The 17676-nt window shown below is 36.8% G+C and overlaps 1 protein-coding gene across 1 annotated transcript in view; it reads right to left on the bottom strand.

Moving 5' to 3' along the window:
* Nucleotides 1-635: 635 nt before the first annotated feature.
* The window catches only part of fars2 (phenylalanyl-tRNA synthetase 2, mitochondrial), a 104372-nt gene continuing 87331 nt past the window's right edge, over nucleotides 636-17676 (bottom strand). Inside the window, exon 7 of the mRNA XM_043226979.1 lies at nucleotides 636-2813. Within this exon, the coding sequence (XP_043082914.1) occupies nucleotides 2675-2813 (139 nt within the window). The 3' untranslated portion in view covers nucleotides 636-2674. The remainder of the gene's footprint in view (nucleotides 2814-17676) is intronic.

Genomic DNA, 17676 nt, shown 5'->3' with positions numbered 1-17676 from the left:
GAAGGTGAACTTTAAATTAACTTCAACCTTGTCACGTTGCTGGAAGGAGAATTACTTCATGTTGTGGGAATGAGACAGAATCAGCTTTCTACTGGGATTTCTATATGGACCACAACATAGTGCGACCATCTGCGGTTTCATCAATATATCTATAAATATAGCTTATATTTTTCTGATTTACACTACGGATCGAAAGCTTCGAGTTATGTTTTATTATTTACTTTTTTATTAGCCGTTTTTGTTTTATTTTAATACTTTTTTTTTTAATGAAACAAACTCTTATTCATCAAGGATACATTAAATGAATTAAGTGGTTGTAAAAACATTTATAGTTACGAAAGATATTTGTTTCAAATGAATGCAACGGATGTTCTTTTGAACTTTCTATTCATCGAAACATCCTAAAAAAATATAACGTAGCCACCAAAAACAAAACCAAAAACCACTTAATAATCAGAAATGTTTCTTGAGCAGTAAATCAGTATATTAAAATGATTTCTGAAGACTGGAGCAATGCTCGCACGAATTAATTAGAGTTTAAAATAGATTCACATAGAACACAGTTATTGTAAATTGCAGTAATATTACTGCATTTTTAATCTTCGACCTTTAATCAAAATATCACCACACCACTGTTCAAATGTTTAGGTTTATTTGTTCAATGTAAATGGTTTTATTTTTCACACAGGGTTTAAACACCCTGAATTTTTTTTTTCTTTAAAACCGGCATTTAAACGAATGATCAAATCCCATCCCGCATAAATCAGCAGAAATGCATTAATACACGAGAAGCAGCCCCGCCGGACCATCTCAGGCTCTGCAAAGAGTGTCCCATTCATTCAGTATCTGATTGCAGCACATCAAAAATTCATTACTGGGATTCTAATTGAGCTTGTTCCCCAAAGGAAGATCCCTGTATTCTTTAGCCACTCCTCAGAAACAAGAGCGCGACACACGGATCACACCATAAGGGCTCATTAAGATGCAGAGGAGTCTCTGGTCTGCTCCAACAAATGCCACACTGGTTGGGGTCAGTTTTTCCAATCTGTCTCCGTATACATATGAAGTAGGGCCGGGATAATGGGGACGTTTTGTTAATGTTGGATCCAAAAGAGTGACCTGGAGATGAAAAGCAAACATGACATCTAACAAACAAAAGAACGGAGAGGCAATAAAAGAAAACGAAGGGTTCATTTGTCCACTTTTTCGCTTATTTTATAAAAGGGAATAAAATTGCTGGGTTAAGGGTTAGAAAAGATTGGGGTCAGTAAAATTTTAAAGCACTCTTATGCTCACAGAAATACAGTAAAAATTGGATCGTGGTACTACTGCAATTTTTAATAACTTTTAAATAAGTGAATATTTTGTAAAATGTCATTTCCTTTTGTGACGCAAGTCAGTATCATCGCTTTATCATCGTCTTTAGTGTCACATGAAAATCCATCTAGTATGCTGATTTTCTGCTCAAGGTCTCTTAATAACAGTAGTATTTACTTTTTACTTTTTTTCAATTGTTGTGCTGCGTAATATTTTTTTGGAAAATGCCATACATTTTTCAGGTTTATTTGATGACTAGAAGGTTCAAAAGGGCAGGATTTATTTGAAACAGATAATAAAGATATTTAGTCACTTTTGATCAATGTATTTATAATAATAAAAAAAAAAAACTAACCCTAACTTTTGAACGTTTTCAAGAGCAGATAAATTCAGCTACTCCTGATAATATGGCTTTAATTTTAGGAGTATTATAAAAATAAAAGACACAGCGACACAGTTAAACCCCAACACACTTTTATTTTCTACCACAAATGGTGAACTGTTAGCCTCTTTTGCCGTGGAGTGACTTTGAGGAAGCGTTTCATTATCTTGGTAATTTCTGGGCAGCAGCTCATTACAGCTACCTCATATCTTCCTTAAGAAAACAGAAACGTAGAAATAAGAGCTCCAGTTTCCTGCTCATCATCAGGCTGGCACGGATCCAGGTGCATAAAAGGCCCGTTTGATATTTGTGTTTGTACCATCATGAAGCTCGTGTCAGCCTGGGAAGAAACAATCAGGCCTAGACGCGTTATTATAACCCAAAGGTTATTTCAAGGTCAAATCTTAAGGCAGGATTCCTCCTAAAACTGTAATTCTGTCATTATTCACCCACTCTCAGTTTCAGTTCATAGTGACCATGTCTGTCAAGCTACAAAAACATGTTATAAAACCTCTGTAAATGCAAAAATACAGCCATCCAGAGGTCGGTTTTTGGGTTTTAAAGGAACGGTTTGTCAAGAAAAAATAATTCTGTCATCATTTCCCCTAATTTGGTAGTATGGAAGTGAATAGTCAATGAAATGGAAATTGATGATCATCTAAACTGTTTCAAAAACTTTCTTCAAAAAAAATCGAATCTTCATATTAAATCAATGTCAAGAACGTGAGTAAATGATGACTGTTTTGGCTGACCTAGCCTTTTCATTACGGGCAATTCTACAAATTTCTCCTTAATGACATGATGGTGAGCGAACAGTGACATTATCTTCATTTTTAGGCGAAGTGTTATTTTAGGAAACTGCAGATGGAGTCTCTAACTTAGTGCAGTTGTTGCTGAGAGTTGCCACCAAAGAGAGATGCGACTACATCTGTGAATCCCATCACGTGAGACCGTCACGATGACTGCTGAGGAAGCTCAGTATCTTCCCTGCGCTCCAAGCTCTTTTTCGGCCGCCTGCTCAATGGCTCCGTGAATGGCACGCACTTCTTCCTGGGTCAGAGTCCTCTCCATGTGACGGTAGGTCACGCGGTAACAGTGGCTCACTCTCTCTGTCCTAGGAGAATATGAGAAGAGAAAAATATCATTGACTACTATAGCAGCCATTAATCCACAAAATCAGAAGTAGACCTATATTCAATTCCTTCTGAAGTCACAGTTTTGTGTGATGAACTGGAGGACAGGATCAGTCCGACTCGTCAAACAGTCATTCAGTTCCCATTCATATCACTTTTATGAACTGCATAAACCAAGATTTGACTCAAATCACCAATAGATTTAAATTATTTGGTTCTCGAGTTGGCTGTTACTCTGTTTGCAGCCATCATGGAGTCAACTGCTCACAGCGGGGGAAAATTGTCAATAATAATAGTAATAACAACCTACATTTCAACCAATGTAAGCTGCAACCCAGCTTCACGGGAAAAATGTGCCTGTGATTCGATTTCTGGAAAATTACATGTGACCCTGGACCACAAAACTAGTCTTAAACAAAATTAGACCAAAGTTTCATTTTTGATTAGTAATGCATTGCGAAGAACTTCATTTGGACAACCTTGAAGGCAATTTTCTCAGTTTTCCGATTTTTTTTTTTCCCCCCTCAGATTTCAGGTTATAATATAAACCTTAATATCGAAAAATTGTGTAAAACTTAATTCCGTTTGTCCACTTCAGACATTCTAGTAAAAGTAAATACATGCAAGTACATGCCAGCTAGTCATACAGTATCAGTAGACTGTCTGCTCAATATCTTTGATGGACATACAACATACTGACTATTAGAGACTTTGCAAGTATATGTGAACGTCTACTAACCCTAAACCTACCCTGACAGTCCACTCTGAGAGACACGTAGTCGCAAATTAATGAGAGTTGGTTGACATGTGGTTACTTTTAGTTAGTAGAATGTCTAAAGTGGACTTTCAAAATAAAGCATAACCACTTAAACCGACACTAAAACTCTGTTCAGTTTTGCTTCTTCATTTTTAACCGATGCTCATGAGTTTGTCAACATTCACATTAGTTGTTGTATGTAATCTCAGCAATTTGGAAATTAAATGTCTGGCGAGTGACGTTAAAAGGTTAATGCTTTATCGCGTTTGACAATAACGCAACGGCTGCATGAAATCTAACCAATAACGTTGACAAAAGCTAACGTGAGATTTGATGAAGCTAGCATGATGTTGAAGTTATTTGTGAATCGTGGTTCACAGGAAGTGCCCAAGCACTACCAGGTGTGCTAACAAGCAAGTTTACAGTATATTAAAAAAAAGCCATCGATTCGGAGATGGTGCAAAGTGATGCAAATGGATTAATTTTTGCACTATAGTGAAAGTTTAAGAAGTTTATAACATGCTGCGCAAGGAACAACCACAAAACAAATCTTTGCTAATCGATAATTTGACCCGTAAACATAATTTGTGTGAAAAACAATAAAAGCTTTTGTTGTTATACTAGTTCTGAGTTTTTAGAAACTGCAAAAAAAATGCAGGAAGAGGCCTGTTTTTCCAATCTACTTATGTTGATAAATTGCCTATATTTGACTTCAGAAAGCATTGCATATTGTGCATATGTTCCATAGTTTACTTTTTTGGGCTTTTCTGGAGCACTACGTGGATATTCTTCAGAATACCATCTTCTGCGTTCTACAGAAAGCCAGTCATACACGTTTGGAAGCACTTGATGGCGAGTACATGATCAAAAAATGTACGTTTCTGACTACGCCATGTCAGTAATATTTGTTTAGCTGTTGTGCAGATATTTCTAAACAAATAAGTTATACAACAGTGTATGTGAGGTCAAGCTAATACACAGATCAAACTCGTTCGGGGAGCTGACAGTCAACAAACACTCTCGTTCTCACACACACGGATTGTGCCTCATCTCAGGGGAGCAGCTGGATTAACAAAGAACAAGAAACTACAAAGTTTTCACTTACACAGTGCTCTCCAGGGACGAGACCAAAGTCGAGTGTGATTCCTTCTTTAATGTGCATGCTGTATGTAAGCAAGTCTGCAGAAGACTGAGGGGGAAAAAAAAAAGCCAAGGGTTTGGACTCTTTATTGAGCAACCAAGTGAAACAAAATGGCTGACAGGCAACTGCAGTAAAGCAGCTGCTGGGATTCTAGTGCAGACCAACGGGGAGTTGCGAGGCTACATCAGATTCACTTTGCCGATATTGAATTTGCAGTCAGCAGGCCCGGTGCCCACTGGGATATAAACTGACATAATAATGCATCAGAGAAGCACCCTAAGAGTCAAACAGCTCCAAAATGCTTAGAGTTTTGAACTGAACTTACAGCTTTTGCTATTTTTTTTCCCCTACCCTATAGTTTAAATCCTCACAATCTGAGATTGACAGGATGCTGGGAAAATATGTATCTGTGATCAATATGTAATCATTATAGATCTCATTAGTACAAAAAAAAATAAAAATCTTTGACTGTGCGAGACTAGGTAAAACTACATGTGCTTTATGATCTCTTCAGTGTCACATGGTTGCAAGCTCATTTTTAAAAAAAAAAAAAATATAAAAATAAATAAATAATGTGTATATATATATATATATATATATATATATATATATATATATGTATATATATATATATATATATATATATATATATATATATATATATATATATATATATATATATATATATATATATATGTATATATATATATATATATATATATATATATATGTGTATATTGAAAAATATTGATTTTATAACTCACAAATATATAAGTTTATATTTCACAATTCTGAGAAATTGTTTAAATGTTTAATAAACTGTTAAGAGGTGTTTAAATGCAATTCAGAAATATATACATGACAGTAAAATATAAAGATTTATACACTACTATTGTTTGTGTTTTAGGCTGCATTTATTTGATCAAAAATGCAATAAAAAAATAGTTTTTTTTTGTTTTTTTTACAGATTAATAATTGTTTTATTTATTTTTTTACATCTGTGAACTTGTGCATACATCCGTCGTGTCATCACATATCCAAAAGTACGGAAAACAAACAAAACGCGTATCTTTCTCTGTAAACATTTCTTCATATAAAAAGTAAAAGGTTAAAGTGTAAATGCCAGGCTCATCCCACATCTCAATATCAATACAGTCTCTCTCAATAAAACGTCACGCCCACAGTGAAGAAGTTAAAAATATCCAGCAGATGAGTGTGATCCCTGGGGAAGCTCATCCGTAACTGATTGACACGTAAGGAGGGATCGTACCTGCTGCTGCTGCGTGAGGACAGATAATTCAGTGTGAACAAAGACAGAGGTAAAGGGAAAGCAATTAACATAAACCCCAGAACGGCCGAAAAAACACTGACATAAATAGACAGCTGTAAAAAAAAAAAAAAAAAAAGACAGCTAAGAATAAATCTGTGAAACGTGACGGCTTTCTACCCACACATGCTGTAGAAAGCGTTTCCGTGAACTTGTGGAGCGGTCGGCTGGCGCATACGCCGTCTAGCAGCCAGAGATCGACTGAGAGAGCTGCTCAAACACGGAGCTGACAACTTTAGGCTACCGCCGGCTGCCACTGGGACATGTACGTTTTCACGCATCCCAAACAGCCAAAGCAGATAATTGGGTAAAGTGATTTTCATCCAGAACTGAAGTTTCTTTTTCTTTTTTGTTTAAACGTCCCCTTTTTATATCTCACGTCGCCATTGTAGAAGGAAAGCGGTGCTAAAATCGGAAAGCTACTTTTAATCTACTTTGTATCACGACGCGGGCAAAGAGCGTAACTACAGTCAAGCTATTTTTATGAGAAAAAGCTAACTACATGCTACTAGCTACAAACAAACTAAAAATCCTTTCATGTCGTTTGGAATAAAATAAAATATCAGATTTTTATTTCACCTAGCAACATTTCTCACTTTCATTTATTTTAACTCGATGTACTAAAATAAACTGAAATGCTCCACGATTACTAAAACTAAAATAATAAACTATAATAATAAAAATAATAACAATAATAAAAACCAGTAAAAATTACAACCAACTTTAACTAGGCTATATATATATATATATATATATATATATATATATATATATATATATATATATATATATATATATACTCTATAAATGTATACCCATTATATTTTAAAGGTAGATATATAGATATAAAAATAGATATATAGTAAAATTTGAAGTGAATTTGAAAATTTGAATTGAATTGTATCTAAAAATTTATGTATAATGCGTGTGTGTGTGTGTTTACATAATATATATGTGTATATTTATTATGCATATGTAAATACACATACAGTATGTCATGTTTGCATATTAAATATATTTATATATAACATATATAAATATAACCGTGTTAATATTTTCTAAAAATACTGTATGTGTATTTACATATGCATAATAAATATACACAGTACAAACATATATATTATGTAAACACACACACACACACGCATTTTTTTTACATTTTTTGATCCACTTCAAATTTTTTACTATATATCTATTTTTTAAGTATCTTGGGTAAACCTTTATAGAGTACAGTTGGAATGGAGTCTGCTTTCTGTACAGCCTTTCATAAAATTTCCAGCAAAATCAAAATGCCAACCTGTTTTACGCAGCAGCTGTTTAGTTAAAGGAAGCATTTAGTAAACTTTTGATAAACACTTCACTGTTATTTAGATACAGCTTTTGTGACAACTAGCCCCGGTGTGTTTTATGAGCAGAGCAGCAGTCATCTGGCACAAAGGCAAAACAAAACTAAACTAAATATTAATAGAACAAAAAAAAAAAAAAAAAGATGAAACTGCAGCATGAGGACTTCTGCTTGGGGACTCCAATGAATTGAGTCATTTTTTGAACCATTTCATTTGCATGAACCATCCGAAAGATACAATTATGTAAAACGAATCATCCGTCTCAATGTTTCATACGAGAGAGAGAGAGAGAGAGAGAGAGAAGGGATATTTTAGGAGAATTTCGTTATATTTTCTCAGCTAAAGCTGCAGGCGCAATGCGATCCGATATGTCACCGAATGTGTCACGCTGCGTGGCTACTTGTCGAAAAATGTAGCTTGTTACTGGACGAGCTACATTATTATGAAAACCGAAGTTAGTAGCGTTGCTATTTTTAGCTAGTTACACCGAAGGACATGACAATGTGCAGCAAGCGAAAGCTAACAGGACCCAAAAGAGAGGCGACCAGGTTGATCGTTTCACAGAACCACGACCTTTTTTTAACCACTTTCAGCTATGTACTACGTACGTAATGAGTCGATTAAGACGACGTTCGGAGCTATTATGTTATTTCCATCAAGGTTTATGGTTTATGCGTAGCTTCCTCCGTCTCTTCGGCTTGGTAAAAAAGAACAGCTGACATTTTCAGCGAACGCACAGGCGTTCAATAATTCAGTGGCCACAGAAGGCGAACAGCGATCCAAACACACACAACAATTCCATTTTATTGGAGCCGACTCCGTTTTATTGCCTGGCAAAATTTGGTGTGGGAGTCGGCAGGTGCAGTTATTCATACAGGCTCCGCCGCGAACGGAAAGGTGTGTGTGACAAACTGCGACGAGGCGCGTGAGAGAGAGGGGGGAAAAAAAAACCAAAAACACAATGACAACAGAGCACGGATATGAAATCCATTCTGAGTGACAGAAGAAGAGCCGAACCTCGGCGATAGCGGGAGCGCAGACGTTTGTTAGCTGTTTATGATCAAATTGCCGGAACCCGATTCCTCTTGACATTGACTGAGAATTAGTTTTATCAAACCAAACTCTAAACAACAGCTCCACGCGAGAGAGGACAGAACCCGCACATCTAGTCTCTTTTGTCAAAGCTGGCAGTGCAATACGTTTCCTTGATTAATTCTCCAGGGCTTGAGCTTGTGGTACCAAAAAATAAGTTTCCTTTGAGCGGTGAATAGATAATGCTAAACTGAACCGAGCGCTATTTTTGGTTTATTATTAGCGCCGGTATTTTTACATAAAAATGCTTTTTCCGGCCTTCGATTAGTTATGTTGATGAATCCCACGAAGCCTTATTAAGCAGTCTCGGTAATGTGATAAAATAAACGCTGGCATGCTTTAATGTGCAATGATTAAATGTGCAAATGTACTGTACCGAACAGATTCAGCATGGCTTGCCTTTCACAGCTGCATTTCGACGTTTATAGAGGCCGTGGTTTTTGGCGATTTGTAAATTGCAAGTCATAGGTACAGGGGCTTGAGAGTCAAACGAAGCATATAAAAACTAGACCCGTGGCTCTTTATGATATTTTGGGGTTTTATGAAGTGAAACGATTAGTCTATGCAAGAAACCAAACATTGTTTACGGCATTATTACCCATAATCCATCTTGATCGTATTATTTATACAGAGGTATCAATAATGTAACATCTACAAGCATTTTACATGTTTTTATTGATGCTAAACCTTACAATTTAGACATGTTTCAATGCTGAAAACATAAATCACTACTTACTTTTTGTTAAAAATAAAGTAAATTAGACCCCTTAAAGAGCCAATGAGCATTCATTTTTTTCATTTGCTGCGGCAACATTTGAATTTTTAAAGCGTTTAAACGGTTACGGAGAGGTTTTTTATTTTAAGGGTTTACACACAGAAGAAATCACAGAATCGTTCCACGTTAAGCAACCAATTTAATGATGCAATCGAAAAAACAAAAGGCCATCGATATGACGGCTAAAAACTGCAATAACATTAAAGACCTGATTTCATAATTTCATAAGCATCTATTTTTAGGTGTTGACATATAAATGGTGAAAGTGCATAAGTATTAGTACGATTAGATTGAAATTACATCAGTATTGTACGTTTTTAGTAAATGTAGAACCACTTATGTAAAATACGTATGAATCCTCATGATCAAGTTGGCCTGGTTTGTGACTAAAAAATTATTTTGAGCTCATTCTTTTAACGTACTGGATGAAACAATTCACTAAATCAAATCACTAAAGACACTTGAATGAAGGGGCCAAATGAACGTTTTTATGGTTTCTCATTGTTTATGTAAAACAGGTGAGCTGATGAAGAGATTCCTTAAAGTAATCTAAACTCAATATTGGGGGCTTTATTGATACCGTTGAGTATGTGTTACATCATTCGATGGTTATGTTACCAAACTAGCAAACCAGTTTACTGGAGCAACCAGTCGTGGAAAAAAACCCATTTCCCCGTCTACCTGAGGCTCTGGATTACAGGTAATAATGTTGTAAATAACGGTCGCTTTCTTGCACAGACCAGTTTTTTCGCTTCAAAAGAACTCAATAAATCATCAAGAGCCATTAATTTAGTCTTGCCTGATATGCTTTTTTGACTTCAAACTGCTGACTTGCATTTTACGAATCACCAAGGACCACTGTCTCAGCTAAAAATCTTAATTACTATTCCGCTGAAGAAAAAAAAAAAAGTCACCTACGGTATGTCTCGGAAGCCCCGAGGGCGAGTAAATTAACATCGGGTTTTCAACCTATCCTTTAATTATGACTTTCCACCACAACTTTACGAGCCCAAAAAAAAAAATTAAAAAGCACATGTCAACGGCTACGAAGAAGATAAAGGCAGATCGAGTGCGACGCAAAACATTTCAGAGCTGTTATGTCATGCATTTTCGGGATATCAGTTGCGCTGACAGTGGATGGGAAAACAAAGGCACATCCAAACATACGCCGGAGCGAAAAAGCAACGCTTCACGTCCTCAGAGCCCGGCAGAAAGCTAAAGGCCATGGTGACAGTGAGCAGTGTTTTTCCGTGTCTTCTAGGCTCACAGGTTCTGTCATTGTGAGGAGCTGTAATATCAGGGCCTCATTTCTGCCGAGGTTTCAGCATGGCCTTTGCCTCTCCATCCAGTAATTGGGAGCAGTATTCCAAGACACTGCCTGACTGCACGGTGCGATTTGAGACACACAGGACAGACGCAGCACGACTTTCTGTTCTAAGCTTTAAAACCGTAGCAGCTTTTGTTAGACATCTAAAGACAGAGGTAAAAAGTACGCTTTGCTTTGATGTTTTTATTGTATTATGCAGCTATATCTGCTGCTAATTCATTTTAATGGATTTGGTTTAGGGGCCTCGGTGGTCTCAGACCAACCGTTTGAAAAATAATGACTCAGTCCAAGTACCACATTTACATATATTAGCATTTTATATTTGTTTTTGGTTGTCTCTTTGTTCACAACTAAACGAAAAGGTTGGGATAGAGTTTGTATAAGAGCCCAATCTTCATAGCCTGATTTATTAGTCTCCAACATGTTAGTAACGCCATATACTGGAAGATTTAGGTCATATCGAAGTCTCAGTGTCTCTCGGGGAGCTTTCCGTCCCACAGCATACATCCTATATACAGACACGGATCAGGGTCCATACACAGGCCTTGTGAGCCATTTTTGTGTGGCTTTTGTGACTAAAATATGCTGTCTTATGTTGAAGAGCAGGGCTAGGTGGTATGATTTTTTTTTGAAAACAACCGTTTTTGCACTGATGCAAGACTTGAAAAGCATTTGTTATAAATAATCCTGTCATCTGATTTGAGTTCATCCGAATATGAACAAAAAGAGAAAATAATCAAAGGAGATGAAGCACCTTTCATTTAACTCACTGGACCATCAAAAATAGGCGTTATTGCATGGTTAATTGAATTTAATTTAAAACAGCTATTAATAGATTCATTTTAGGTTATAGATCTCGCTCTCCCTCTCTCTATATATATATATATATATATATGTGTGTGTGTGTGTGTCCACCCTTTGCAGCTATAACAGCTTCAACTCTTCTGGGAAGACGGTCCACGAGGTTTAGGAGTGTGTTTATGTAAATTCTGGCCATTCTTCCAGAAGCTCATTCGTGAGGTCACACACTGATGTTGGACGGGAAGGCCTGGCTCTCAGTCTCCGCTCTAATTCATCTCAGAGGTGTTCTATCGGGTTGAGTTCAGGACTGTGTGCAGGCCAGTCAACTTCATCCACACCAGACTCCATGTCTTTATGGACCTTGCTTTGTGCGCTGGTTCCAACAAAGTTGGAATTGGAGCATGGAATTGTCTTGCACTGAAGTATTTGGAGTTCCTCTCGCTGGAAGTACGGGGCCAAGCCCAGCTCCTCGATTCATCGCTCCAGGGAACACATCTCCACTGCTCTAGAGTCCAGTCGCAGCTTGCTTTGACTTAGAAAGTTGGCGACCTCTTCGCACCATGCACCTCGGCATCCGTCAGTTCACGTAGCCAACCACTTCGTGGCTGAGTTGCTGTCGTTCCAAAAGGCTTCCACGTTCTCATAACACAGCTGACAGTTGACTGTGGAATATTTAGGAGGGAGGAAATTTCACGACTGGATTTGTTGCACAGGTGGACTCTTATCACGGTTCCACGCTGAAACTCACTGAGCTTCTGAGAGCAACCCATTCTTTCACTTTCATGTCTTCATGTCTGGGTGCTTGATTTTATACAACTGTGGCCTTGGAAGTGATTGGAACACCCAACTATTTGGATGGGTGAGTGAATACTTTTGGCAATATAATGCGTGTGTGTTTGATATGTGTAGAGAGAGAGAGAGAGAGAGAGAGAGAGAGAGAGAGAGAGAGAGATAGATAGACACGCACATCAAACAAATGTTGTTCTTTCTCTCAATTCATCAAAGAATCCTGAAGAAACCCCCAAAAAACGATTTCCACAAATTAAGCAGAGCAACTGTTTCTAAGATCGATAATAAAAATGTTTTTTGACTACATCTTTGCTTCATCAAATCCATAGATACAAACACTCGCTGCCGTCATGTCTAAGCTGGAGTAATGGACATCTACACACACAGGAGGAGAGCTTCCTTCACGGAAGCCATTTCTGCACGTCTACAGAAAACCCCATGATAATCAGTAGATTGTGAAACATGACACTCCCCACTGGTTACAGCTCTCAGAAGGGAGGAGAGGAGCAGACAGAAAACACAGTCAATGGGCTGCTAATGATTTTAAGCAGGGAGTGCTGTGAACATGCTAACGGTGCCAGCACTCAAGCAAAGTGACTTCCCATGGAAAAAAAAAAAAAGATAAATGTTTTAGCAAATGTGCAAGTTTTTTCCATTAACACAACAAAAAACTCAAACTGAAATGCAAGAACAAAACTACTCAACAGGGAGGAAAGCTGTGAGATTTTAAGTTCAAATGAAGTGCTTTACAGAATGCACACTTGAGCTCAGTAATGAGGAAATAAATACAGTTTATACACCGTGTCATTCATTTCAGATTGTCATAGAGTGTGACATTTATTATGTAAGTATTCCATGTTGCCTTTATATTAGCCCATGTGAACTGCACACATATATATATAATTGTTTTTAATATTATTGATTGTAATGTGTTTTATAAATTCAGCTCTAAAAAAATCATTTTAAAAAGTAATGTAAAAACAATAATGTCTTAATGACAATGTATTTATTATTAATTATTATTTACTATGAACTGATTTACAATAATTATGCAATTTTGAAATGGAAAAATGTTAATATATGTAATCCTTTTTTTTAATAAAAAAAAAATATATATATATATATATATATATATATATATATATATATATATATATATATATATATTTTTTTTTTTTTTTTTTTTTTTACATATTTATAATACATTTTGATTGTTGAATGACACACTTTTATGAAAAAAATACATGTAACATTTTCAATAGATGACTATCTATCATCAGCCGAAGTTACAAGCTTAACACATTGACACATGTCTAAAAATATCTAGCAAAATGGGAGCCAAAAGCAAAATACTAAACTTAACGATTTGAGAATAGAGGAATTCACACGTCACTACCGACATCCTACCTTCAGAAACACCTCAATAAGCGCACTGCCATAACTAGGATTGGCCGCTAAGAGGATTTAGCTTCGACTTTCATGGCCTTTGATGAGAAGGCACACTATGAAAGAAACAAGACGACATTCTTCCCATCAAAGGCGCGGCGGAGTTTCTCTCCAGCAGCACGGAAACACCGAAGAACTGAAGAAATCAATTTGCATTTCATTAAGAGTTCCAGACTTCAGCATCCAGAGCCGCCGCAGACGAGCCTCTTGTCTGTATTAATCCAACAACTAATTTATTTTCTAATCATACCTGACAAAGGCGAGGGTTACGGAGAGCGCCTCTTGTTCTACGAGTCGAGGAACCGGACGTGCGGACGGATGAGGGCTGTTTCCAAGACACTTGTGAGGTCATGTTTGGTTGGATGTTACATAAACACAAATAGGGCAGCACTTCACTTCTCCGAGGAGAACAATACTCGTTATCCAGTCTTGAACCGGCCCATCCCTGTTATATGAGCTGGGTTTAAAATTCAACTGGATTAAACTATTATTAAAGCAATAGTTACCCATTAATGAAAATGTGATGAAAAGATGTAGATGAGGTTCTTTATACACTTTTTTTATACAGAGCATTGCATCGCTGTTCCCATCAACGGATCCTCTGCAGTGAATGGGTGCCGTCAAGTGGTGTGAAACGCTGAATGTTTGTTAGAAACAAACGTTTTTAAGGTCAAACTGTTTCTGGCTGAACTACAGCTCCTCGATCGTAATACTGCTTCCTGAATAAAAAGGCCTGGTCTGAATCAGAACAGAATTACTGGAGAAAGATTCATAATAAATGAGGGAATCATTGATTCTTCACCTAAGCATTTTGATTACTTGTGGATTATTGTGATGTTTTTATGAGCTGTTTGGGCTCTCATTCTGATGGCACCCATTCACTGCAGAGGAGCAAATGACTGATGGAACCAATGAGCAAGTGATACACAAAATACTACTTTTTTTTAAAATCTAAAGTAACAAACTCATCTACATTTTGGATAGCTGATGGTGAGCAAAATTAAACAAAATAATTTTTTTTTTGGTGAACTATTCCTTTAACGCACAAATCACACACTTATTATTGTTATTATTATTATTATTATTATTATTATTATATATATAGTCAGAATATTTTCTAATAGATTTTCTAATATACATTTAAAGTAGTAGTTTGAATTTTACAGTATTTGTAATAGTTTTTCATATATCTGCAACTGAATCACACCCCAAATTATCGGACAAATCTTGTCGAAAAAAAAAAAAAAGTTAATTGGTTAGCCAAATCTTTTTCAAGCTTTTAAACATTGGCTGTTTTAAGTTTAATTGTAGTTAAAAGTGAAAAAATATTAAATACATTTACATTTAAAAAAATGTCTATATAATTTTATTTAGTACATCAAGAAATATTGTTGAATTTAATTATTTATAAATTAATTATGTATTTTAAATGTTTTTTTGTATACTACAATAACCCTGTGGGTCCTGTACATGGTCTCATGATAAAAACCACCCAGTTTACTGGAATAATGGAGCGACCCATCTTACCCCGCCCACCCTCATCTCCTTACGATCTACTAATAATCGCAGGATTTTAGCCCAAGCAGCGTAGCCCACAAACACACAAACCTGAAGCTCTGCTCCAGTTCTGAACTCCGTAACGCTGCTCCCCTCCACATCAGGGGGGACAAATAAAAAAAAAGAGACAACGTTCATGAGAAAATAATGAACCTAATTAAAAGGAAAGTGCCTCGGATGATGGGAAGAAAAAACTTTGGGGAGATCAAATTAAAATTCCAGCTCAGAGGGAAGTCTACAGGCAGAGAAGGAGTCACTGAATTATTAAGATCTCTGTCATAAAAGCGGGGAAGCACCTCTATCAATAGAGGAGCTCGGGAAGGGTGACGGCGCGGCTTCTTCAATGCACCTGCCGGCTGGCCTGAAATAAGAACAAAAAGAGTGTGCTGCTGTGGAAAAGGAACGAAATAAAGCTCTGTGATGTTTAGGGTTGTCACAGGCTGATTGCAATAGAAAACTATGTTGATGCTGGTGAGGAAACACGACGGACCCTTCGCGTTCAAGCACATTGAGACTTTAGGATCCGCATGGAGATTTGTTCGGCTGTTTACATGCACTTCTGAACGTTTGAGTCACAGCACTAATTAGGTAGAAGTTACCCTTTGGAATACGTCTATCTTTGCATGAACACCAACCGCATGAGAAGCATTAATGATTGATCAGAAAAAGTGCAACAATGCACTTCAGACATAAAAAAAGGATATTTTATGTTTCATATTTCATGGATAGTAAGATAACAAAGACAGACCTAGATGGAGAAAAAGCCGGTTTGCATTATACTGATTATGGCGGATAAAGTTTTAATCAAGATGATCCTCTTCAATCTTTAATAGTAGGCTGTGGAACAAATGAATTATAAATGTAGTGTAATTCTGCATATTTATGGTTCTAGCTCTTCTGACGCAATCATATCAGGTACGCTCTTTTAATGTGGTCCCAAAGTCAAGCTCGTGAGTGCATTAAACCAAACAAACTTAATGACCGGAGAGCTTTCAAAAGATAACACAAAAATGAGAAAAAAAATCAATCAGTCGTATGATAAATAGGCAATACAACACCTCTGACCTCCCATGATCACATGATGTGTGCTGAAAGATCTGTCTTGGTGTTACATTGTTACGATGAGCACTAATAAATGAATACATCTCTATAGATTTATAGACGTTTATAAAAGCCTATTTAATCCATGTTTAAAAACTAGGGGGGTGACGATTCGTGCGTCATGCATCGTACAGTTCACGGCCATTTTCCAAGACATCCGTCATCCTTATCCCCTTGTTAGTGGGGACTTTGGAGTGAGCGGGGCACGTGCGGGTCACGAGCGATGTCATTTCCTCATTATATTCAGCTGGGATGTTCCCGTGACCACAAACGCGGCCGGCGTGCATCAGCAGGTTTTGTTAAAAAAGGGCTTAAAAGAAAGTTTTATTTATATTAACCTATTTTAAGAACATCCTGCTGAAGATAATGAGGAAATGACATCGCTCCCTAAATAACGCACATACTCTGCTCACTCCAAAGCCACTTTCATTTGTAAACCGCCCGTGAAGCGCACATTACATGTTACGCGAATCATTACACCTCTGTTGAAACATTTAAAAGAGTTAAATAATAAATCGATAAAGTATTAAACATTTATATTTATAACTGATTAAATAAACAGTCCAATCAAAATTCAGAGCAGATTTGTAAAAATGCTTTGTACTTGCTCGCCAATGGATCCTCTGCAGTGAATGGGTGCCGTCAAAAAAGTCCAAACAGCATATTTTAGTAGCAAGCAATGGTTTAAAGTGAAAAACATGGATTTATTCAGAAAATTTAGCTTTGGACTTTTTGATGTTTTTATCAGCTGTTTGGACATTCTGACGGCACCCATTCAGATCCATTGGTGAGCAAGTGCTGTAACGCACAATTACGAACAAACAAACTCTACATCTTGAATGGCCTAAAAGCTCATTTTCTGTGCACTATTTATTTAATTCAGGATTAAAAGGTTCTACAAATGTAATAATGCACACTAATAATAATAATAATAATAATAATTCAAAGTAATCTGCAGCTTTAACCAGACACCATACCAGTAGTCAAATGTCTAAGCAAAATAAAACAAGAAACATAAACTCAAGAAACCCAGAGTATTATTTGAAATATACGTTTTAGCATCTGCAATTCTTTTTTGCCAAGCAGCTGCTCGAATGATTTGTCGCTCGGCAGCAGTTTGTACGGGTCCAGGTAGTAATCCGTATGACAGACTAACAGGTAAAAACAGTGCTGTATCATAAATAATTATGACAAGAAGAACAAAGCAATGAAAGTACAAAGGATTTATTTACCATAAAGGAAAGGCGAGGACGGAACGGACCGCACTGCAGGCCTGAGGGAAACATTAACATGGATATATGCACATGGTAGTACGAGACCAACGGGAAACATGGAGGGTTGGTCATGTAAACATAAGCTCATTCGTTCCCGTACGAGTGCGAGTG

Source organism: Puntigrus tetrazona, chromosome 24, assembly GCF_018831695.1.
Source record: "Puntigrus tetrazona isolate hp1 chromosome 24, ASM1883169v1, whole genome shotgun sequence".
In the NCBI taxonomy this organism is placed as follows: Eukaryota; Metazoa; Chordata; class Actinopteri; order Cypriniformes; family Cyprinidae; genus Puntigrus; species Puntigrus tetrazona.
The sequence above is the reverse complement of the archived record's forward strand: the minus strand, read 5'-3'. Positions and strand labels throughout refer to the sequence as shown.